The sequence below is a fragment of the Sciurus vulgaris genome (genome assembly GCF_902686455.1).
Source record: "Sciurus vulgaris genome assembly, chromosome: 11".
NCBI lineage: Eukaryota > Metazoa > Chordata > Mammalia > Rodentia > Sciuridae > Sciurus > Sciurus vulgaris.
This window is the reverse complement of record NC_136472.1, coordinates 8,914,978-8,936,437: the sequence shown is the minus strand read 5'-3', so window position 1 is coordinate 8,936,437 and position 21,460 is coordinate 8,914,978. Positions and strand designations below refer to the sequence as shown.

Genomic DNA, 21,460 nt, shown 5'->3' with positions numbered 1-21,460 from the left:
CCCTAGATAGCTGCTGGGGCACTGGCCTGGGTCACCTATGCCTGGACTCCCAGAGCTTTGGAGGCCCTCCCCTTCCATGGGGCATATGCAGTACACACTAGGAGCCCGCAGAAGGGGCGCTGCGGGGAGGGAGCGGGGGAGGGAGGTGAGGCAGGCTGGGTTCCCCAGCAGAGGGACCAGTGGCAAGGCAGCCAGCTTTAATACCAATACCGCACTCTCCTGAACACACGCTCCCAGGACGGAGCTGAGCCGGCTCTTGGCAGAGGAGTGGAAAGGAAATGGGAAGAAAATGGAATGGATTGGCAGGGGGCCCCTCCTGCCCAGGGGACCCTGCCAGGGGCGGAGCTGCCCATGTGCCCAGGAGGCGGCAGCAGCTTCCTCTGGTCCAGTTATTGCTGAGGCCTGGGGGCGCTCCTGCCCTCCTGCCCCCACATCTCAGCTCCGGTGGAGCCAAGGCCTGGGCGCCTCCGAGCCAGGAAGAGCCCCATGGCCCAGAAGGGCAGGGAGGGCCGCTCAGTAGCTGCTCTGGTGGCCGGTGAGGATGTAGAGGTTGCTGTGCGCCCCAGGGTTGTCGGTGGGAATGCTCTCCAGGATGATGTCTCTGAGGGGGCAGACCCGTCAGCCAGGCAGGGAGGCCTGCCCACCCCTTCTCGGCCTCGGCATCTGAAGGGGAAGCTGCGGGTCCCGCCTACCTGTGGGCCCCCAGGACTCGGAAGATCCTTGTCTCATCTGTGATCTCCTGGGTCACCTGGGAGGACGAGAGGTGTGAAGGCCACCCCCGCAGATCCTCTCCACAGAGGCAGGACAGCAGGGTACGGGGCAGCCAGGTCCAAGCCCACTCACCTCGTTGGTGTCCAGGCTGCGGCCTTGCATGCCGTGGCTCCAGAAGGCCAGCACGCTGTCCTGCAGGCACACTGGGAGGGCAGCTCCATCAGCGCCACCTGCCCCCAGCAGCCGGCTCCACAGCCCCCCAGGACGCGGGTCTGGACCATGGAGGTCCTCACTGACTTCAGGTGGCCAGGGTGTTCCCAAGAAGGACCAGGGGCCCTGCCCTCCCACACTGCCAGCCCCAGGCCATCATGTGCTGGGCGTCAGGGATGCTGCTGCGCCCTCCTCTGGCTCACTCACCCACAGTCTCGATGGGAAAGTCGAAGGTCAGCTCAGGGGCCAGGGTGGCCGTGGGCTCGCCCTGCAGGTTGACGATCCTTACGCAGCCTGCACGGGGCAGGAGAGCTGGTCGGGGCTCCTTTCCGGAAAGGCAGACCACACGGCTCCCTCACTGCCCCATCTGCGCCCCAAGCCCTGATCCAGAGACACTCACGTTCAAAGCTGACCAGGACTGTGTCCCTGTCCACCTGGATCACCTGCTGGGCTGAGCCTGGAATTCCCTCTGTGGGCAGAGAAGGAAGACAGGGCCTGGCTGAGCCACCAGCCCACACTGGCCCCAGAGGACAGCCCTGGCCTCAGATGAGATGGGACCTGTCCTCAGGCTCCTGCGGGCAGGGGAGGAATCCACGGTTGAGACTCAGTCACTGTGTTGCCTGGAACAAGCTCGGTGGCAACCCAGGCCTGAGGACACCTGCCCCGCAGGGCAGCTGTGGGAGGACGGGCTGTGCCTCCCCCTGTGCCCACTGCCTGGAGCTGTCCCCACGCCTCCCTGGTCCTCTTTGGCCGAGCACTGCCACCCCTTCTTTCTCGGCTCCCGTGCCCTTCACTTTAATGCAAACAAACAAAACCCCAGCCGCCCCCTTTTCTGGTGCTGGGGATTGAACCCAGAGGCTCGCTGTACCCCTGAGCCACCTCCCCAGTCCTATCTATTTATTTATTTATATGTTGAGAAAGGGTTTCACTAAATTGCTGAGGCTGGCCTCGAACCTGTGACCCTCCTGCCTCAGCCTCCCAAATTGCTGAGATTACAAGCACGCACCAGTTGATCCAGCTTCCAGCCCACTTTTTCTGGGACGGATCTCGCTGTGCTGCCCAAGAGGGCCTCACACTCCTGGGCTCCAGTGACCCTCCCACCTTCGCCTACCAGGTAGCTGTGACTAGAGAGGCCCCACAGCGCCAGTTGAGGCGGGGCGGACTTGATCACAGGAGCTGAGTGCGCTGGGTGGAGTCACCTGGCAACCCAGCTGGGGATCTGACACCGGCAGATGCACACCCCAAACCCACCCAGCAGCCGACCCTCCTGCTCACCGGGTGGGATGAGGACGTCAGGTGTCAGGCCAGCTTCCAGGGGCAGGACGTGGAACAGGACGCGGCAGCCAGGTGCCTCGGGCCCCTCGGCACCCACACACACCTGCGGCAGCTCCTTCCCTTCCAGCACCAAGGGCTCCAGCATGGCCGCAGGGCTGGGCAGGGGGCTGGAGAAGTTCTGGGGGGCGGCAGGGATGGGGGGGTCTGTTTCTCCCCCAGGCCCCCTGCCGCCCCCCGAGGGTCCCAGGACCCCACCTTGAGCAGCAGGAACTTCTGCAGCGGTTCGTACCACTGCAGCAGGAGCAGGCTGGCAGGCAGGGCGGCCAGCAGGAAGGTGCCGCCTGTATAGGGGTTCCGCACTGGGGAGAAGCGGCGGTCAGCGGGGCCAGGCCTGCGCCCGCACCCCCCGACACCAGCCAGCTCTTACCCACGCGGCACTGCAGGCAGCCTTTGGTGTCAGGAATCTTGGTAGACAGGGCAAAGCGCCTGCAGGAGTGACAAGCAGGACTTACCGTGGGGAGTCATCTGTGGGCAAGGTCACCTTCCTGCTTTGGTTTTTTTTTTTTTTTGCAGTCCTGGGGATTGAACCCAGGGGTGCTCTCTGACTGAGCTGCATCCCTACCCTTTTATGTTTTTTGAGACAGGGTCTCCCTGAATTGCAAGGCTAGCCTTAAACTTGGGATCTTCCTGCCTCAGCCTCCTGAATAGTTGGGATTTACAGGCATGCACCACCATGTTCTGGCTCATCTTCCTGCTTTACAAGTAAAAGACTGAGGCTCAGAGAGGCAAAGCAACTTGCTTATCACAGCTGGAAGGGGCGGAGGGTCTGCAGCTGTGTTGTGGATGGGGACAAGCACCTCCTCCATGAACACTAGGAGTTTGGATCACAGAATTACATCTAGTGCTGTGTGGCTTTGGGCAAGTTACTCCACCTCTCTGTGCCTCAGTTGCCTCATTTGTATAATGGGGATATCAGTGGAGCCCACCTCACGGGCTCACAATAAGGCTTGGGGGGCACTTTCACTCAAGATCCTTACTTCTTAGCTGTTTTGAGTCACTGCACCTCCTTTTTAGGCAAAGGCAAGGCCAAGAAATGAAGAAAGGAGACTAGGTCGGACATGGTGGCACACACCAATAATCCCAGCGGCTGGGGAGGCTGAGGCAGGAGAACTGTGAGTTCAAAGCCAGCCTCAGCAATGGCGAGGCACTAAGCAACTCAGTGAGACCCTGTCTCTACATAAAATATAAAAAAATAGTTCTGGGGATGTGGCTCAGTGGTCGAGTGCCCCTGAGTTCAGTTGCCGGTACCCCCCTTCAAAAAAAAAAAAAGACTACGGAGGTCCCGGAATCGAGGCGGGATCTGACTCTGCAGCGCTGCACAGAGCAGGCGTGGCCCATTTCACAGATGGGCAAACAGGTCCAGGGAGCAGCAAGGACTTGGGCTGTGGCCACAGCCCTGAGGGGCCAGTGGGTGGTTCGTCTTGTTGCCTGGGAGAAGGGGTGGGGGTGGTCATCAAGGGGTCCTTGCCTTGATTATGGGGAGCTCCCCACCCCCAGGGGACCCTCTGAGCCTGTTTCTTCCTCTGGTGTGCCCTGCCACCCCCACCCAGTGGCCCAGGCCCTGCCTGTACCTCTGCCAGGACGCAGCCCCTGGGAGGAAGCTGGCGTCTGCCCCTCCCTGCCCTCTGCCTCTTCCTCCCGCTCTTCCCCAGCTGAGCTTGGGGTGAGACAGTGGCATATATTTTTGTATTTGATTTTTCCTCCAAACAATTATGATTCTCTCTTCTTTACATTCCAAGTGGACGCGGTGACTGCGACTTCCCACAGTCCTACGGCTGTCCTTGACTCCCAGGAGCTCAGTCCTCTGCTCCTGCAGGTCCTGGGCTGGGCCAAGCAGAGGCTCGCTTGGGGACAGGGCTCAGGAAGCCCTGAGGCCACAGGGCACCAGGTGCAGTCCCAGAGTGAGCACACAGGAAGGCCTGGCCCTCCCGGTCCCCCGCTGGTGCTCACTGGCCTGGCCCGGGCCACCCTTCTCACTTGGCCCACCAGCTTCTAGAACCATCCACTGAGCCCACAGCCTGGCCTGCTCTCCTGAGCATCAGCCCCTCCAGTCATGAACTGATAGAGGTCTCACCTGCACGTCAAACAAGCATCTTTTTTTTCTGTTTAAGCTTCTGGAGGTGGAACCAGAGCCGCGCACGCCAGCCAAACGCTCGACACCGGGCTGCAAACCAGCCCTTCTTTTTTTAAGACAGTGTCTCACTAAGCCACCCAGGCTGGCCTCCAAATTGTGATCCTCCAGCCTCAGCCTCCCAAGTAGCTGAGATGACAGGCACGCACCATTCGAAGAAGCACACTAACGCGACAAAACTGATTCCGCTCCCTCCCAACCCTGGTACGCCCACAGCTGATGACAGCACAGTCCTTCCCGTGGCCCAGCCAGAGGCCTTGGAGCCAACCTTGACTCCCCTGCTCTTCCATCCACCATCTGTCAGGAAATCCTGTGGCTCAGCTTGTAAAACAGGGCCAGAGAAGGGCCGGTTTTCACGTCCTTCACTGCTGCCCGGGTCCACCAGGCCACCACCTCCTACCTGCCCCTGCGTCAGCCTCCTCGCAGACAGTCCCCACATCCACCCTGACTCTGAGCTGAAGTGGTCCCCAGAGATCTCGAGGCGTGCCTCAGCAGTGGCCCCTGGGCTTCTCCGTGTCAAGGCTGCAGGTCACCCGTGGCCACAGGGCCCTCCGTGATCACCTCCCGTTCGCTCCATTCATTCTGGCCACACGGTCGGCCCCCCTGTTCCTCAGGCAGACCTGGACCACTTCTGCTGTCCCCTCTGCCTGGATGCTCTCCCCACTAGCCCACAGGGCCCACCCCTCACCTCCTCCAGTCTTTGCTCAAACAGCACTTCACCGGAGAAAAGTGCTGGTTAAAGTCGCGCAGAGGGAGCCGGGTGCAGGGGCGCGCACCTGCAATCCCGGCAACTTGGGAGGCTGAGGCAGGAGGACGGCAAGCTCCAGGCCAGCCTCAGCCACTCAGTGAGACCCTGTCTCAAAATAAAAAGTGAAAAAGGCATAGGAACAAAGCTCCGTGGTGAAGCACCCTAGGGTTCAATCCCCTGCACCAAAAAATAAAAGTAAAAGCTAAATTTTAAAATCAAATAAATGAAAAGGGCAGGTCGGGGAGGTGGCCCTGCTAAAGCGCTCCCGGCATGTGCCAGGCCCTGGGTCCCATCTTCAGTCCTGAAAGACGAATTTAGCCGCAAGCCCACCTCGCCCTGGCCTCCTTCCTGGAGCTCCTCCACGGAAGTCCTCCCTCAGCCCTCACCCCAGACAGCCTCCATTTTCAGGCTGAGGACTGCCTCCCTCTCTCCACAAGCGTGGGGTGTGGGGACAAGGGCAGGCCCAGAGCACGACCTGGCACATCCATGGTGACCCGGGCCCTCACGTCCCTCCTCACCTGCCCCAACTAGGCCTCCGGCAGCCTAACCCACTGCCCTCCTCTGCGTCAGCCTCCTGGCTCCGCCCCCTCCCCTCCTCCAATCCCGCGGCAGCAGAAGTGCCTGGCCCTCATCTGCCCACAGCTCTTTGTTTTTGGCAAGAAGATCAGGATGTTCCTCTGGGCAGGGCTGACCAGCCCTCTCTCCAGTACCCAGTCGTCAGGAGTGCACTGGTGACGGGACCCTGGCCCGGCCACTGACCCCAGTGACCTGATCAGGGGTGAGCAGGCACTTAAGCTAAAAAATGCAAATTGGCCCTGGTGCTGTAGTGGGGAGGTCCTGGTTCTAGGAGAATGCTGGCCTAGGACCGTGGGCAGCCCTTACCTGACCAGAAAGGCAGCTTGGGAATAAAGGCAACGAGAGGAAATGGCACTGATACACAGAAAGACTGGCTGGTGCCATTTAAACCTGGATCCAGCTGAGCCTGAAGCTAACCTTACTCCTGCACTTTCAGTTACATGGCTGTTAAACTCCCTTTTGTGCTTAAGTCAAAGAGTTGAATCACCTACAGGAGGAAGAATCCTGATTGGCCCACAGACCCATCCTCTTAAAATGCTGACAATAGCTGGACATGGTGGCTGAGGCGGGAAGATTGCCAGTGTGAGCAGAGCATGGGCAACATAGCAAGATCTGATCTGCTTCTCTTCCTGTGGCACCAGGGACTGATCCCAGGGGCGTTTAACCACTGAGCCGCATCCCCAGCCCTGTTTCGTATTTTATTTAGAGAAAGGGTCTCTCTGAGTTGCTTGGGGCTCACTAAGTTGCTGGGGCTGGCTTTGAACTTTGATCCTCCTGTCTCAGCCTCCCGAGCTGCTGGGATTATAGGCGTGTGCCATGGTGCCCAGTTTCCCAGCCCTTTTTAAATTTCATTTTCAGACAGGGTCTTGCTAAGTTGATGAGGGGGCCTGAAACTTGTGATTCTCCAGCCTGGAACTCAGCCTCTCAAAAAAATGAGCTTTTCAGATGTGTGCCATAGCAGCAGACTATGTCTCAAGAAAACAAATAACAGGCTGGGCCCAAGGGCACGTGTCTGTGATCCCAGCGGCTCAGGAGGCTGAGGCAGGAGGATCGCGAATTCAAAGCCAGCCTCAGCAACTTAGTGAGGCCCTAAGCAACTCAGTGAGATCCTGTCTCTAAATAAAATATAAAAAAGGGCTGGGGATGTGGCTCAGTGGTTAGGTGCCCTGGGTTCAATCCCCAGTACCCACCCCCAAGAAATAAAATAAAATAATAAATAACATGCTTCCAAGGCCACTGCCACCAGACAGATCTCAAAGCCTGGGCCTGAGGCAGAGGCTGAGCTCGGCCCGGGACTCGGACTCAGAGCACCCAGGTCTGTGGGCTGCATCGGCTCTCCTGCCCGAAGGCTGCTCCCTACCCGGCCACCTGGAGAGCTTCGGGCACCCTACACCCCACGGGCCCCTCTGGCTCACTGAAGCCTCCTGGCCCCCGAGGGTCTCCCTCCAGGACCCACCTAGTCCTGGGTGCTGTCTGCCACTGGTGTGCACCCTTTCTTTCCGAAAGGAAGGACTCACTCCATGGCTTATGTCCCCAGGCCCTGCATAAGTGCTCAGTGCCTGCTTCACTGTGGGACGACCCCCAAAGCACTTTCACATCGACTGTCCCCTTCCTGCCTCCCAAGGAGCCTGGGGGTACGGGGTGGGAGGCCACCAAGTCTATTAACCAGGAGGAAAACGGGGCTCGGGGAGGGACGTGACCAAGTGACACATCTAAGACCACGACAGTCCCAGTAAGGGGTGAGGCTGCTCCAGCCTCACCTGGGGATGATGCGCTGGGTGAGACGATTGGTGGGGATGGAGAGAGGAGCCTGCTGCTGGAGTCTCCGCTGCTCAAACAGGCCCGGGAGGTCATGCGCCCAGATGTGCGTGGATTTCCCTGTAGGAGGGGAAGGCCAGGCTGACAGTCCAGACAGCCGCAGCCTCCTCCTCTCCTCCTCCCCGCCTCCCCGCCTCCCCACCTCCCAGCCTCCCCACCTCCCACCTCCTACCTGAGAGCGACAGCAGCACATTGTTCACGCAGTAGAGCCAGGAGCAGCGGTGCGAGATCAGCTGCAGGCCAGAAGCAGAGGGCAGGTCAGCCCCGGCCCGGCCCCGGCCCCGCAGCCCGCCAGCCTCACCTTCTCCAGTGTGTCCTCGTGCAGCTCGTGCAGATTGAGGGTGTAGACGCCCTCCTCGGCCCCCACCACCAGGAACTGGTCTGCGGGGCAGGGGTCAGGTCAGAGGCTGGCCAGCCCCCACAGGGCCCTGGCGTCTGCCCGGTCCTGGCCTACCTCGAGTAACAGGGTGCACCCAGGTGACCGCAGCGTGGATCCTCAGGGGGCAGCCGTTGAAGACCTTGGAGAAGCAGGCTCCCATCTGTGGGGGAGGGGCGTGAGGCGCTGCGGGGCTGCGGGGGCGGGGCTGTGGGCACGGGGACACTTACGTGCACCTTGGGGGTGGGGGGCAGACCGTGGCAGGACGACCTCTGGGAGGGAGGGAAGGAGTCAGGCGGAGGTGCCACCGGGCCCACTCCCCACCCCTGGGCAGGCCCCTCACCTCGGGATCCTCCCGCTGCTTCATGGTGGCCCAGGCAGTGGGCAGCAGTGCGGGGCAGCCGGGGCCGGGTGCAGCCGGGGGCAGGGTTCCTGCAGACACAGGCCAGTGACGTCCAGCCCCACCCACGCCCTAAGCCAGCCCGGGCTCCTGGCTCCAGAGCCCAGGACTCACCTGGGGGGCTGGGCAGAGGGGCCTCAGCTGTGGGCTCAGCGGGGGGCAGCCCCAGGAAAGGGGCCCGCTTGATGGTTCCCATGGCGTCATCTGGGGGCTCCGGCTCCTGGCAAGAGGGTCGAGGCCCCAGCTGACTGTCAGTAGTGACCGGGGACCTGTCCCAGCCTAACTGCCCCCTGCACATTCACCCGCTTCCAGCTCCAGCCTCCCACCATCCTGCACCTGGGGCTCTGAGGCTGGCCGAATGGTCAGGCTCCTGTGGGGACAGAGCAGAGAGCAACCGGCTGTGAGCTGGGCCCAGCTGTCGCCGACCCACCAGCCACAGGCACCAGCCCTCACCTTTCCTCCAGGGCCTCCTGGACAGACTGTAGCAGGCTCCTGGCAGAGGGGTGGGGTCAGAGGTCAGCCTTGCTGCCGTCCCCACACCCGCCCCGTGGCTTCCCCTCCTCCACTCACCCACTCAGCTCCTCCTGTCCCAGCAGCGTCCACTCTTCCTCCCACTGGGGGAAACCAAGGCAGAAAGACAGGGCTGGGTAGCACGGGGGCTGCGGCCCCTTTCAGACAGGTGTGGTCACTGCCGCCTTCCAGCCCACCGTCCAGAGAACTCGGCCCCAGAAGCCCCTCGACCCAGGGTCCTGGAGAGACGCCGGCCTCCTGGGCCCGCCCCGCTCCCCGCAGCCCGCCCTCACCGGCTCGGTCAGCGGGTCTGTCTCCTTCCTGCGAGGGGCGCCAAACTTCACCTGGTGAACTGGGGCCCAGAGCGCAGAGGTGAGGGGCCGCAGCCTTAGGACTGGCCCTGCTCACACCTGATCTGTGCTGCTCCACCCTCCAGAGGACTCACACTGGATCTCGGAGGGGGTCCTCTCGGCTGGGCCGTGCTGCCCCCGGGAGTGGATGGTATCTGGGAACATGTCATAGGTCTGAAAAAGAACACACACAGTGGATGCCCAGCCGGCCTCACCTGCTGCCAGGAACTCTTCTGGGTACTTTATAGGCATAGGTGTGCTTTGTTTCCCAACAACCCATTGAGGTTCCTGGGAGGTAAAATGGCACCCCACTTCACAGATGGGAAAACTGGCACAGAGAGATCAAGTAACTTGCCAAAGATCACACAGAAAGCAAGAAGGCTTAGTCATGGTCAGCTTGGGCCCAAGGGTGGGAACCTATCAAGGGGATGTGAAAGGGAAGCCAGACCCAGCTGAGGAAAGACTCCTCGTGGGCAGGCTCAACCGAAGGGGAGTTAGAAGGCCCTTGAATATACAGCCTTTGGGCACCTTCTTACAAGGGCAGGCCAAACCCGTCTCCCAGCACCCTCTCCACTTACCTCCAGCTCACAGTCCTCAGGGGAGAGGGCTCCCAGGTGGGGGTCACTGGCCTTGTCCAGGAGCTGGGTGAGGAGGGCCCGTGGGAGGTGCTGGGCTGTGAATGGGTGCTAGAGGATGGAGGGCGATCAGACGCCCCCGTCAGCCAGGCCCTGCTTTGAGGCACCAGGCCCAGGCCCAGGCCCCTCCTCCCACCTGCAGAAGCTTCTCGGCTGTTGGCCTCTTCTTGGGGTTCTTGGTGAGGGCCAGCTTGAGGAAGTGGTGGAAATTCTGGGTCCTGGTGGGCACGAAAGCCCCCCACCCAGACCCAGGTTAGGCCTCGTGCAGGGCACCTGCCGGCTGACCCAGCCACCCTCCAGGACTGACGGCCCACGCAGGAAGGGGCCGTCCTGGGCCCAAGGCTGTTGCGACACGGCAGCGACTCCATCACCAGTCATCTGCCCTTCTTTCCTGTCCACGCTAGTCCCCCCAGCCCAGGCCACACTCAGATGGTCTGTGGAGGCCTGAGAAGCAGGTCTCTTGACTCTGTGCCCGCCATGGGGCCAGCAGAGGTCTCCTCCTCCCCAGGGCACCTGGGGGAAAAGGGGTCCGCAGGGGGTGGGCCCTCACCAGCGTGTCTTGTCTCTCAGCTTGGGTGGCTGGAAGCTGCTCTTTGACATGAGCATCAAAGCCCTGTGGAGGGTGGGAGGTCGGGTCAAGGGTCAGCGGGCACGGGTCAGGCGAGGGGCAGGCACCAGGCTGACCTCATGGGGTGCAGATGGAACAGAGGTGGCTGCAGCTCGCCCAGCTCGATTGCGGTGATGCCCAGGGCCCAGACGTCACACAGCTCGTTGTAGCCACCCTTGCGCTCCACTGCGGCCACCTCAGGAGCCATCCTAGAGGAGCGAGCAGATGGGATGGCCAGGTGCCCCACGTGGCCCCCGCCCTTCTGCCCGGGGCACCGCCTCACCAGTAAGGGGTCCCAATGAAAGACTTCCTCTTGGCCACAGATGCCGTCAGCTCCCCAGACACCCCGAAGTCAGCTGCAAGGAAGGGAGCTGCTCTCCTCAGCCCTCTGCCCCACTTGCTGTCCACCCCCAGGGCTCAGGCTCGGATGGCAGGTGGCGCAGGACAGCCACAGCTGCCACAGGCCTGAGGCCAGGCCGGGTCCCTGGGAGGGGTCGGACAGCCTCTGTCCCTGCCTGAGTGCCTGGTCCCACCTCAGCCTCCACCCAGGCCAACTTCTGGCAAGAAGGAGGTACTGATGTTTTGTAAGTGGGGAAACCGAGGCTCAGGCGTCAAGCAGCTGCCCAAGTCGCCAGCACCTGAGGCCTCCAGGGCTCCCGCTTAGCCCTCACCCCGACCGTGTGCCCGCTACTGACCCAGCTTGACGTCTCCCTGGAGGGTGAGGAGGAGGTTGGCTCCCTGTGGGAACGGAGAGAGTCGCTGGTGTCCCATGGCGGCCCCCACCCCGAGCCCTGCCCTCGGCAGACCCTACCTTGATGTCTCTGTGGATCTTCCCCTGAGAATGCAAGTGGTGGAGCCCCTGGGGACGAAGAGGCATCCCTGAGGGCAGCTCCCTCCCCTGAGCCCCTTCTCAGGACTGGGGCCCCCCACCCAAGGCGCTTCCTCCTCCCCTCTCCCCAAACAGGAAGTGACTGAGCCAAGAGGGAAATGGGCTACTTCCGGCAACAGGCCTGAGGCCCCTTCCCCCCAGGACTCACAGACCCTGGGCCAGCTGCTGAGGCCTCCACCCTCCCACCACTGGTCAGCTGGGCTCCAGGGGGTGTGCGGAGCTCAGGGGCACAGCTACCTTCAGCGCCTCTCGGCAGACATAGGCAATCTGCCGTTCTTCCAGGGGCCCAGTGGCTGAAATGGAAAGGGTGAGGGGCTGACACAGGAGTCTCCACCTCATGCCACCCCTCCCAACTACCCTGTGGTGGGTAAACAGCAAGCACTGCTAAGCGAGGAGGAGTATTAGCCACAGACAGTGCAGGCCAAGAATCCCCTCCCAGCATAGTCTGGGATTCTGAGCCCAGAGAAGGAGAGCATTTCTCTCAAGGTCACACAGCCAGTCAGAAGTGGTGAGGAGCCCAAGTCCATTTGAACTCCCTCTCCTTCCCCTTCGGGGGAAGGCCATGGCCCTCTGAGGCCTGGAGCCTGGCCCTCACCGTGGTAAATCTCCTGCAGGGATCCCCCTCCGCAGAACTCCATGCAGATCCACAAGCGGTCATTCCTGGGGAGGACACAGAGCTGGGGGTGGGCACACAGCAGGCCACACGGGGGCTGCCTGGACAGAGGGTAAAGCAACCTCACCTGAGGTAGCTGCCAATGTAGGCCACCACATTGGGGTGGCGGCACTCACGCAGGATGGTGATTTCCTGCTGGAGGGAACTGATGTCGTCCCCTGAGGAGCACAAGGCATCATGGGGTGGGGGGTAGGGGTCGCCCTGACTCAGTGTCCCCGTCTGCGGAATGGGCAGAGTGCCTCCTTCCCGGCCACACAGGTGTCACGCCACAGTTCCTCGCGGAGCCTGTCTCCCAGGGGGTCTCGAAGCGTCAACTCTTCGCCCCCGACAGCGCGTCCGCCCGCCCGCGCCCGGCCTCCCTCCGGCGCAGAGGCCCCGCCCGGGCCCTCACCTGGGTCCAGCTTGACGATCTTCACGGCGGCCAGTTCCGACGTGACGGTGTCGCGGGCCTGCGGGCGGAGGGACAGCGGGATGGGAGGGGGCGGGGCTGGGGGCCGGCGCCCGCGGCGGGCGCGGGCGCGGGCACCCTCCTCCCGCCCGTCCTGCCGCCCGGCGCACCTTGTAGACGTCGCCATAGGTCCCGGCCCCCACGCGCTGCAGCAGCTCGAAGCGGTCCCGCGGATCCTGCAGCGACACATCCCGCAGCAGCGCCATGGCCCGGCGCCCGGCGGGCGCGAGCTGCGGAGCCGGCGCGGGGCGGCGCGGGGCGGGGCGGGGCGGGCGCCGGTGGCTCCGAGGCCGCGGGGGCGGGGCCGGGGCCCGGGGGCGGGGCCATGCCAGGGATGCCCCGCCGCCCAGCCGGGAGGAGGCGCCCGCGGGACAGGCCCCGGCCGCGCGGGGAAGTCCCGAGGCCCGGGCGGAGCTTGGGTCCTCTCCAGGCACCGGTTTCTCGCGCTCTACAGGTGGGGAACGCAAAGTCCAGAGCCAGAAGAAGGCAGAGGAAAGAGGGGACCTTCCACCTCCCGCCCCATCCCCATTTCCCAGACGGAACAGACACGTGTTTTTTTAACAAAATGTATTCATCTTCCTTGGAACTGAAAAATAGATCTATGTACAAAACAGGAAGAGCCCAGGTCCCCTTCACCCACTCCCAACCCCCTGCAGACTTCCTCCTGGCTCCCCAGAGATAGGCGGGACCTCGGAGAGGTTCCCAGGGGGTCGGAAGAGGTCCTGCTCTGATCTGGGGCCAGCTTGCTCAGGAAGAGGGCGGGGCTCAGGGGCCACACAGGCTAGGGGCGGAGCTTCGCATCCAGACTCTTGGGACAGGGAGGCGAGGAAGCTAGGATTCCCAAATTCTGGCAATGGGATTTAAGTTCTTTGGGGTTGAGGATTTGAATTCCCAAGGGATGGAGTTCTTAAGTACGGAAGCGTATTCCCAGGGGTCGAGTAGGATCTGTGCTCCTTGAGTTAGGGGAACTGGGAGAAACCCTGAGCGACACCGTCTGGCCTGGGGTCTGCGCTTCCGTTCCAAGGTGGGGCCAGGATTCCAGTTGGCCAGCTGGGATTCTGGAAGACGGGACCTACATTCTAACCAAGCCAGAGCCCTGGGTTCTGAGCTGGAGCAAATCGTAGGTTCGGGTGCCGGGGTGTGTAGTCTGTAAATCTGGGACCTAGAGTTCCAGGTAGGGGCGGAGCCTGGCGCTGGGTGTGGGGCTGGGGTGAAGTATCCCCTCGCACTGAGGGCGGGGCCTGGGTCCCCGTGGGCTGTTCGTAAGTCCCCAGCAGTTCAGAGGCCCTTGCGTTGCCTCTTGAGGAAAGAAAGAGTGTAATCGCTGGGTGTGGACACCTTCTGCTTCTTCATCTGCACTTGTGACTGAGCCGTGAGTTGCAGCTTGATGGCGCTCGAGTTGATTTTGGTGGCCACAAGCAGCTCCTTCATGCCCTTCATCTTCTCGCTCTGGAAAGTGAGCACGGGGCCCTCGGGCGGCGGTGACGAGGGGAGCGCTGACCCCTGAGCTGCGCTGCCACCATCAGGGCCCCGTGCAGTGCCAGGGACTGTACCTGGGGGTTTCCGGGGAGGTCCCGACCCCGCACCCTGGCCTGAACCAGGACCCTTGTCCAGAGCAGGCTTCTTGGGCGGTGGTGGCTCCTCTGGCTTGGACTCCCGCCGCGGGCCCCGCCGCCGGCCTTCTCTAGCTTCCTCACCCCATGGCTCCTCAGCCTCCGCTGCCTCAGCATCTCGGCTCACTATGTGCACCTTCTGCCGCACCTGGGTGGGTAGAGAGTAAGCCAGGGAAAGGTTGCAGACCACAGGCTGAACACCGAGGCCTACCTGCTGCCAAGCCATCTGCGAGTCTCAGTCTCATCTGTACCCAGATGGCTGAGCAGGTCGGCCTCTGGGCCCCAAAGGTCTAACTCCCCATGGCTGCTGTCACCCCCTGTAGTGCCCAGCCCCACGCAGTCACCCTCACCTGTCCCTCGAAGCGGCCCAGAGACTGCACAAGGAAGGTGGCCCAGCCCACGTGCAGCACAGGCGTGGGGCTGCCCTCCTCCCATTTGCAGATGCCATCGTAGAATCGCAGCAGGTGGGCGAAGCACTCGGGGTCCTGGAGAGCAGAACCCTGGCTCTGGGTACCCTGGGCAAGGGGAAGAGAGGGCACAGGTCAGACAGTGCCTTAGCAGACAGTGCAGGCCAAGACATCCCCTAGGCAAAGCCCTGGCTGCAGAGGTATGCTGGGGTCAGGAACATTCTTAGAACCTCCTTCCTAAAATAAAGCCAGTCCTCAACCAGGATGAGACCCTAGTCATAAAAGAGACGGGATTCTACCTACAGGGTAGAAACCTCTGGAACACCTTGGCCCCCTCAAGCCCAGACCCAGGACCTCAGCTATAGCAAAAGGGAAGACAGCCCTTGCTCTGGGCCACCTTCAGTGTGCAGTCCCCAGTCCTGTCCATGCAGTCCTATCGGCTGGGGCACTGCACAAGTGGGAGGGTGGATACCGGTGAGCTCAGCCATTCACCTGGCTCTGCTCCCCTGGCCGCTCCTCGCCGGCCTCCAGCAAGCTGGCCGCCTCCTTCAGCAAGTTGGGGATAACATCATTGGCGACTTCAAAGAACTCCTTGTAGATCTCCTCATCCTCCCGGCAGTAGTTGTAGCTACGGGAGCAGCGGGGCATGTGGGGGCTCAGCCATGGTGGGAACCCCTAGGGAGCTGGCGGGGGATGCAGCCCAGGACTCTTCTGGGGTCATCCCACAGACTGAGTGAGTGACTAAGATCCTTGTTCCCCCAGATGATGATGTCTGTCAGTCCTCAGCAAAAGTGGGGAGGGGCAAGCAGCTAGGGGAGGGTCTCTGGATGATCAAAAACTGGGCAGAGAGGGGAGGGAGGGGCTTGAGATCCCTACCTCCTGGGGGAATGGTGGTGGCTGCCTAGGGACTGGATGCAGGGGACAGGGCTTGGGACTCAGATCTCACGCCTGGATAAGAGTGATTGGAAATAGGGTGGAGAAAGAGGAAGGGACAGGCTAGGGGCCCTACTGGGGGGATCCTCACTCCTGGATGACAGTGGCCGTGTCAGCCCAGGCCTGCAGGGCTTCGCGCACATTGCGGTTGCGACAGTGGTAGCCAGCCAGGTACATGTAGGGGTAGATGTGCTCATCCCGGTAGTAGGTCTTGGCTGAGGCAATGCCCTGGGGGGTGGGGCAGAAGACCTTCAGGGAAGCAGCCACCAGCTGCCTGGGCTGGCAGGAATGCCCCATCAAGGCACACCCAGAAGGGGTAAAAGGAAGATCTGACCTCCTCAACTCTGACCTCACCTCCACTCCCTGCCAGTCTGCAGCAGACTGCAGGGGTAGGGACCCCCATAGAACAAGGACTGGGAGGGGAAGGGCGGGGCCTAGGGCAGGTCTTTCGCACACCCTCTTCTAACCAAAACATCAGACTTCCAAACCCAGTGACCCTCCTGCCCCCTCCCTTCCTCGATGCTTCCACCACATTTGACCTTTGCTACAGGACACAGGAAGGACAATGAGAGGCAGTGAAAAATGCAGAGTTCAGGGGACAACCCAAACTCTGCCAATCCTAGGCTGGAGAACACAAGGCACCTCTTGGGCAGCCCTAACTATGCCAATTATGCACATGGTTGATACAAAGTGGAACTGGGTGGGCAATACCCCTGAACTCACAAAGTTCTCTCATAAATCCTCCCTGTCCCCAGAAAGAAGGGGACCCCAGCCATTTCTGGGGCCTCCCTTCTGCCCCATCTTGAGATGCCCTCACCTTGTGGTAGAGGGTGAGTGGGTCTGGCCGGCCAGGAGTGGGCTCCAGCTCCTCCAGATCTGCCAGGTTCCCTAGTGCCATGGGGTACCTGGGAAAGGATCGGGAGTCCAGGCTACCCCCCAGCCCTCTGGCCCCCTCAGGCTCAGCCTAGCCACTTCCCCCTACTGACCTTTCCAGATGTCCCAGGTCATGGAGCAGCCAGAGCAGCTTCTAGGGGCCGAAGAAGAGTTATGAACTGTGGGAAGGGGAGCTGCCTATCAGGCAAGGTGTGGTCCAGAACCAGTAGGGACCTCCCACCAGGTACGAAAGGGCACGATTCAGGAACCAGCCCTTTCATGTCTCGATTTCACTCTCCCAAGAGCACTGGGAAAGGCCAGGCATCCTCCATTCTTCTTACAAAAGGGAAGGTGAGGCTCAGGAAGGGACCCCTGATCCCCCAGCAAATCAAGCCAGCAGCCCAGCCTCGTCCTCAGCTGCCCCTGGGGCATACCCTTTACCTGCTGCAGCTGCAGCAGCTCCAAGGAGTCGGTGTGCAGGTCAATGGAAGGGTTGATGGCACACACCATGAAGGCCACCTCCATCTTGCGGTCGCAGCGCATGTATGATCCTTTCAGGTACAGCCAGCTCTTGAATGGGGACAAGACTGGATGTCTCATGATGGCCCACCCTGTGCCTGCTTTGGGGACTGTATGTATGTGATGACAGGAAGAGGGGAGTACAGCCCTGAAAGTAATCTCTTGGATGGCTTAGGCTAGCAGAGTATAAAGGGGACAAGGTGGGGGGTACGATACCCGCTCAGCCACTCCCGCATTGACGGTCTGACCCCGGCGGTCCTCGTTGCCTTTGCCATGCCAGGTGACTTCAGCTGTCTGTTCCCCATTGGGCCCAAACACTACCCAGGCGTGATCCTCTGACAGGGCCAGGTGGACATCCCGGAGACCCAGGGCCTGGCAGGCCCCCACCACTGCAAAAGCCACACCTGAGCTGTCCAGTTTAGTACCTGTGAAGGGGAGAGTAATGAAAAAGGGTCCTCTTGGCTCTGGTCTGGAGGAATGAGACCAGGTATTGACGGGTCTTGCCCCTCCCCACAGCCCCCCCAGGCTGTCCCCTTTGCCGCAGGTGCTCTTGCCCCATCCCTCTCTGCCTGCCCTCCCACGCGTTTACAGCCTCTCCTTCTCCATTTACACCCCCATCCCTAGCAAGAGACTTTTCTGGACCTCCCACAGCTTGACCCAGCCTTTGACCCTGTCCTTTCTCTTTCTCTGTAACCCTATGTTGTTTCTATTAATTGTAGGATTTCCCAGTTTTATTGCACCTGTTAGTTATAACAGGGCACTCTGGACAACACTTCACACGCCCACCAAGAGATATTCTTAATTTAGCTCTACATTTTTTTTCCTGTTAAGCCCAGAAGTGACCTCAGATACCTGCTCACCATGACACCATGATGCAATTGCATCACCAAGCCTTGGTACAGGCTCTGCAAACCCACACCCTTAAGCTTCTTAAGGTCAAGTCCATGATCTGTTCCCTTTCAAAACATTTTCATTGATATCATTCCATTTAAGTGTCTCCAACACAGTCCTCTTTTTATCTCCCCCCATCCCCAATCTGCTGCCATTCTCTGTGCCTCATGCTGGGCTGTAGGACTCCTGTGGCTGCTCAATGGCAGGGCTGGGAGTGCTCAGGGGCCAAGGGTCAGTAAATGGTTTTGGTGTCATCTGATCAGGTTCCATTCCCAGCCCTGCCATTCTATGACTTTGACACAACATATCCTCTCTTGAAGCTTTGGTTTCCCCAACTGAGAAGGGAAAATTAATACCTGCCCCACCTCCCAAGGTTTACAGGTCTCAAAAGAGTTCTGTAAACCACACAGTGTCGAAAAGAGGTGGGCCAAGATTCATTTTCTCCCTTGGCCACCTGTAGGGCTCCAACCTGTGATGAAGCTGAAGAGGGACTGGATGTGGGCTCGGTCCTTGAAGTATGAGCGGCTGAGGCTGTTCCATATGACATCCGAGACCTTCTTCACCAGTTCTCGGCTTGAGACGCCCCCCTCTCGCGGGTAAAGGGACAGGTCGACGGCGCCGCGGATCTGGGCGGTGAAGCGGGCATAGAGGGCAGCGATGATGGACAGGTCGGCCACCGGGAAGTAGGTGAGGCCACCGGGAGGGTCGGGCGCAGGACTGGGCTGGAAGGTGAGCTCGGGCACGTTGGTGGGGATGACACGGTTGACAGCCAGGAAATGCTCCACAAAGCCCAGTACCAAGGAGAGGAGCACCAGGTCCGGCTCTTCTCGGCCCAGCTCCGCCGCAAACAGGCGCACCACATCGTCGATGGAGCGCAGCGGGAACAGCGTCTTCTGGGCGGCCTTCAGCCCCATGGCGGCGGGCGGCGGCCTGCGGAGGAGCCGGGGGAGGAAGGGTCGGGCTCGGCCGGGGAGCCCCCTCCCAAGCTCGGCTAAGGTTCTACCCCCGCAACTCCCCTGCTTCCCCGCCCCCTTCACCCTCCGCTCCACCGGCGGCCCCTCCTTCGCCGGTGAGACCCCTCAATAGAGGCTGAAGGGCCTCCTTGTCCCCTACAACCCTGGGACCCCCAGCCCCGATGGGGTGCGCCCCAAGGATTTTTCTGAGGGCCCCAAAGGCCGCCCCGCCCCCTTCCTGCAACCGCACTCCCGAGTCCCTAGAGTCGTCCGGAAGGCGCCCCCAGGCCAGTCCCCCTAAATCCCAAGGAGAGTCCTGGCCTCGGTCCCCCGCGCCCACCTCCGCGCTTACATCCCACACAAGGCACCGCGGCACCCGCCGCCTGGAGCCTGCTGGGAGATGGAGTCCCGCCCCCCTCGGGCCGCACTGTATGCCGGGAAGTGGAGTCCGGGCCGTGCCCCGCCCCGCCCCGCCGGGTCTGGAAATGGTGGCGCTCAGGCCGGCCGCGGTGGCTTGTGGGAGAGGTAGTCCCGCTAGTCCGGACGTCCGGGAGGCGGGTAGGAAGGGAGGTCGCACCACCTTCCCGCGGTCCTCGGGGATTGGTTTCTCCTTTCACGCAGCGCAGGTAAGGAACGGGGTACGCGGTGCCTTGTGGGAAAGGTAGTCCCCGGAGTGACCAGGAGCCCTGGGCTAGTGGATGCGCTGCTGTAGGGTCTGTTCTGACTGGTCGGCGAGGTGTGAGGAAAAGGGGTACTTTTAACACTGCTGGAATGCGTATGTGTTCGGCCACGGTAGGTGACAGTTTAGCAACTGTCACATGTTACCCCGTGTCTAATATTTCTCCGCTCATTCTGACACGAGAAAAATCTAACATGCAGAGCACATTGAAAGAACCACTGCAGTAATTTATATTAGGGTAGAAGTTCAAAAACAGTGTAGTACGCAGCTCTGAGCATCCTTAAAGGAATCTTCAGGGCATACCCTTGCAGGAAAAGAACTGCAGAGCAATATGCACGCTAGAACAGTATTTATATTAATGATATTGTAAAACTTCAGAACAATACTAAAAAACTTATACAGCATCAATCATTCGTTTATTCGCTCAACAAGAATTTTTCCTTTCAAGCTGAAGACTAATCCCAATGGCACTCTTCTGAGCTACAACTCCATCCCTTTTTTCTGTTTGTTTGTTTTGTTTTGTTTTGTTTTAAACAGTGTCTAGCTAAGTTGCCCAGACTGGTCTCATTTGCCATCCTCCTGCCTCAGCCTTCTAAATAGCTGGGATTACAGGCTGCGACCCCCACACTCAGTTAACAAATGTGTATATGTGTGTGTCCCACAATAAGCCAGGCAATCCGTTCTGGGTATTAGTTATAAAGTAGTGAACAACCAGATTAAATTTCTGCCCTATTTATTCTCTGTAGTGTTTTTTTTTTTTTTTTTCTCTCAAAATCCATAACTCTAGCCTGTTTCTGAGAAAATATCTGGTAAACTCAAACTGAGGGAGATTCTAAAAACACACCTTAATGGTACTCCTTAAAAGTGTCAAGGGCGGGCTGAGGGTTTAGCTCAGTGGTAGAGCACTTGCCTAGCCCGAGAGGCACTGCGTTTAATCCTCAGCACCACATAAAAATAAAATAAAGGTATTTTTTTTAAGTGTCAAGGTCATGAAAGAAAGATCCAGCATCTTGTAAATTAGAGACTAAGAAGACAGGATAACTAAATGCAATGTGTTTTGGAATGAATCCTGGAACAGGAAAAGTACACGGTGGAAAAACTGGTGAATAACTGGGTGACCAACCATCCCACTTGGTCCAGGACTGAGGGGACTCAGGGGCATTCCTGAGTCAACTCCTGAGTGCCTGAGAGCCCTATGGGTGAAATTCAAATAAATCTGTAGCTTTGTTAATAGTTATCATCACTTAGTTCTGACAAATGCACTAAAGTTGCATTAAGATGTTAACATCGGAGCAGCAGGTTTGAAGGGTGTACCGGGACTCTTGGTAAATCCAAAACCATTAAAAAATAAATTTTGCTTTGTTTTTGGTACTGGTGATTGAACCCAGTGGTTCTCTGCCACTGAGCTACACCTTCGGTTCTTATTTTTTTAAATATTGTTGTAGTCGTCAATGGACCTTTATTTTATTTATTTATACATGGTGCTGAGAATCGAACCCAGTGCCTCCACATGCTAGGCAAGCGCTCTACCACTGAGCCACAACCCAGCCCCTTCAGTTCTTATTTTTTACTTGAAACCGGGTCTTATTAAGTTGCCCAGTTTGGCCTCAAATTTGCAGACATCCTGCCTCAGCCTCCCACACCACCTCGATCAAATAAAGTTGTTGTTGTTGTTGTTTAGTTTTGTTTTGTGACGGTGTTGTTATTTGTGTTTTTTCAGTGCTGAGGATGGCCTCCCATAGGCTGGGCAAGGCTCTACCACTGGACCACATCCCGGGCCCTAATGGCTTTTTTTAGGCCACTGCCCTCGCCGAGTGGGACAGACGGCAACGTGCACAATAGTAAGTATAGTGCGTAACACCATTAAGGAGAAAATTAGTAAAGCAAAGAGGGGGATAAAGGTGCCTAGGAGGTTGATGACACCACTGCAGTGGGAGGGCCCTCACGGGAGGCCATGGCAGCCTCCTCCAAGGTGGTGGTTGGCACTGAGGCTGTGGCTGAGGCCAAGGCTAGGAGTGGATGCCTGTCACCCAGCTGGGATTCCTGGTCAAGGACTTGAAGATCAGCCGTGGAGGAGATCTAGCTCAGCTTTCTGCCCATCAAGGAGTCTGAGGTCTTTGACTTTTTCCTGGGGCATCGCTCAAGGGTGAGGTTTTGACGATCATGCCTGTGCAG

The 21,460-nt window shown here is 59.7% G+C and overlaps 2 protein-coding genes across 6 annotated transcripts; both read right to left on the bottom strand.

Annotated features, from left to right (window-relative positions):
* Nucleotides 1-180: 180 nt before the first annotated feature.
* MAP4K2 (mitogen-activated protein kinase kinase kinase kinase 2) lies at nt 181-12,686 on the bottom strand. Of its 3 annotated transcripts, XM_079105012.1 has the most exons (32): nt 12,528-12,686; nt 12,361-12,418; nt 12,037-12,127; nt 11,892-11,956; nt 11,534-11,589; nt 11,219-11,266; nt 11,103-11,145; nt 10,691-10,763; nt 10,485-10,616; nt 10,351-10,413; nt 9,937-10,018; nt 9,744-9,851; nt 9,261-9,339; nt 9,109-9,167; nt 8,876-8,919; nt 8,759-8,797; nt 8,642-8,675; nt 8,420-8,525; nt 8,249-8,337; nt 8,136-8,177; nt 7,984-8,068; nt 7,831-7,910; nt 7,702-7,762; nt 7,472-7,589; nt 2,624-2,682; nt 2,452-2,555; nt 2,197-2,374; nt 1,322-1,390; nt 1,129-1,215; nt 844-914; nt 693-748; nt 181-601 (listed from the first exon to the last, which is right to left on the bottom strand). In XM_079105012.1, exons 1-32 carry the CDS (start codon nt 12,621-12,623, stop codon nt 514-516), a joined length of 2,463 nt encoding a protein of 820 aa, XP_078961138.1. In that variant the 5' UTR covers nt 12,624-12,686; the 3' UTR covers nt 181-513. The 3 variants fall into 3 exon arrangements, with proteins under 3 accessions (XP_078961138.1, XP_078961139.1, XP_078961140.1); XM_079105013.1 differs by lacking the exon at nt 8,759-8,797; XM_079105014.1 differs by lacking the exon at nt 12,037-12,127 and having other exon boundaries at nt 11,892-12,010.
* Nucleotides 12,687-12,965: 279 nt separating this feature from the next.
* On the bottom strand, nt 12,966-19,085 carry MEN1 (menin 1). 3 transcript variants are annotated; one of them, XM_079104660.1, is made up of 10 exons: nt 18,959-19,084; nt 18,123-18,583; nt 16,979-17,187; nt 16,685-16,813; nt 16,357-16,397; nt 16,188-16,275; nt 15,462-15,598; nt 14,930-15,065; nt 14,381-14,545; nt 12,967-14,178 (listed from the first exon to the last, which is right to left on the bottom strand). In XM_079104660.1, coding segments are annotated over exons 1-10 (1,851 nt in total). In that variant the 5' UTR covers nt 18,961-19,084; the 3' UTR covers nt 12,967-13,695. The 3 variants fall into 3 exon arrangements, with proteins under 3 accessions (XP_078960788.1, XP_078960786.1, XP_078960787.1); XM_079104661.1 differs by having other exon boundaries at nt 18,947-19,033; XM_079104662.1 differs by lacking the exons at nt 15,462-15,598; nt 16,188-16,275 and having other exon boundaries at nt 12,966-14,178; nt 18,959-19,085.
* Nucleotides 19,086-21,460: the final 2,375 nt, after the last annotated feature.

What these genes read in the sequence shown, in the direction of transcription:
- MAP4K2 (XM_079105012.1), bottom strand. Translation starts at nt 12,623, where the DNA reads ATGGCGCTGCTGCGGGATGTGTCGCTGCAGGATCCGCGGGACCGCTTC. An exon ending in CCAGGGAGACGTCAAGCTGG is followed by an intron (nt 10,764 to 11,102) that starts GTCAGTAGCGGG and finishes CCTTCCTTGCAG; the next exon opens with CTGACTTCGGGGTGTCTGGG. An exon ending in ACGAGGACACACTGGAGAAG is followed by an intron (nt 7,763 to 7,830) that starts GTGAGGCTGGCG and finishes TCTGGCCTGCAG; the next exon opens with CTGATCTCGCACCGCTGCTC.
- MEN1 (XM_079104660.1), bottom strand. An exon ending in GACCTGGGACATCTGGAAAG is followed by an intron (nt 16,276 to 16,356) that starts GTCAGTAGGGGG and finishes ATCCTTTCCCAG; the next exon opens with GTACCCCATGGCACTAGGGA. An exon ending in GGCCAGGGGAGCAGAGCCAG is followed by an intron (nt 14,546 to 14,929) that starts GTGAATGGCTGA and finishes CCCCTTGCCCAG; the next exon opens with GGTACCCAGAGCCAGGGTTC.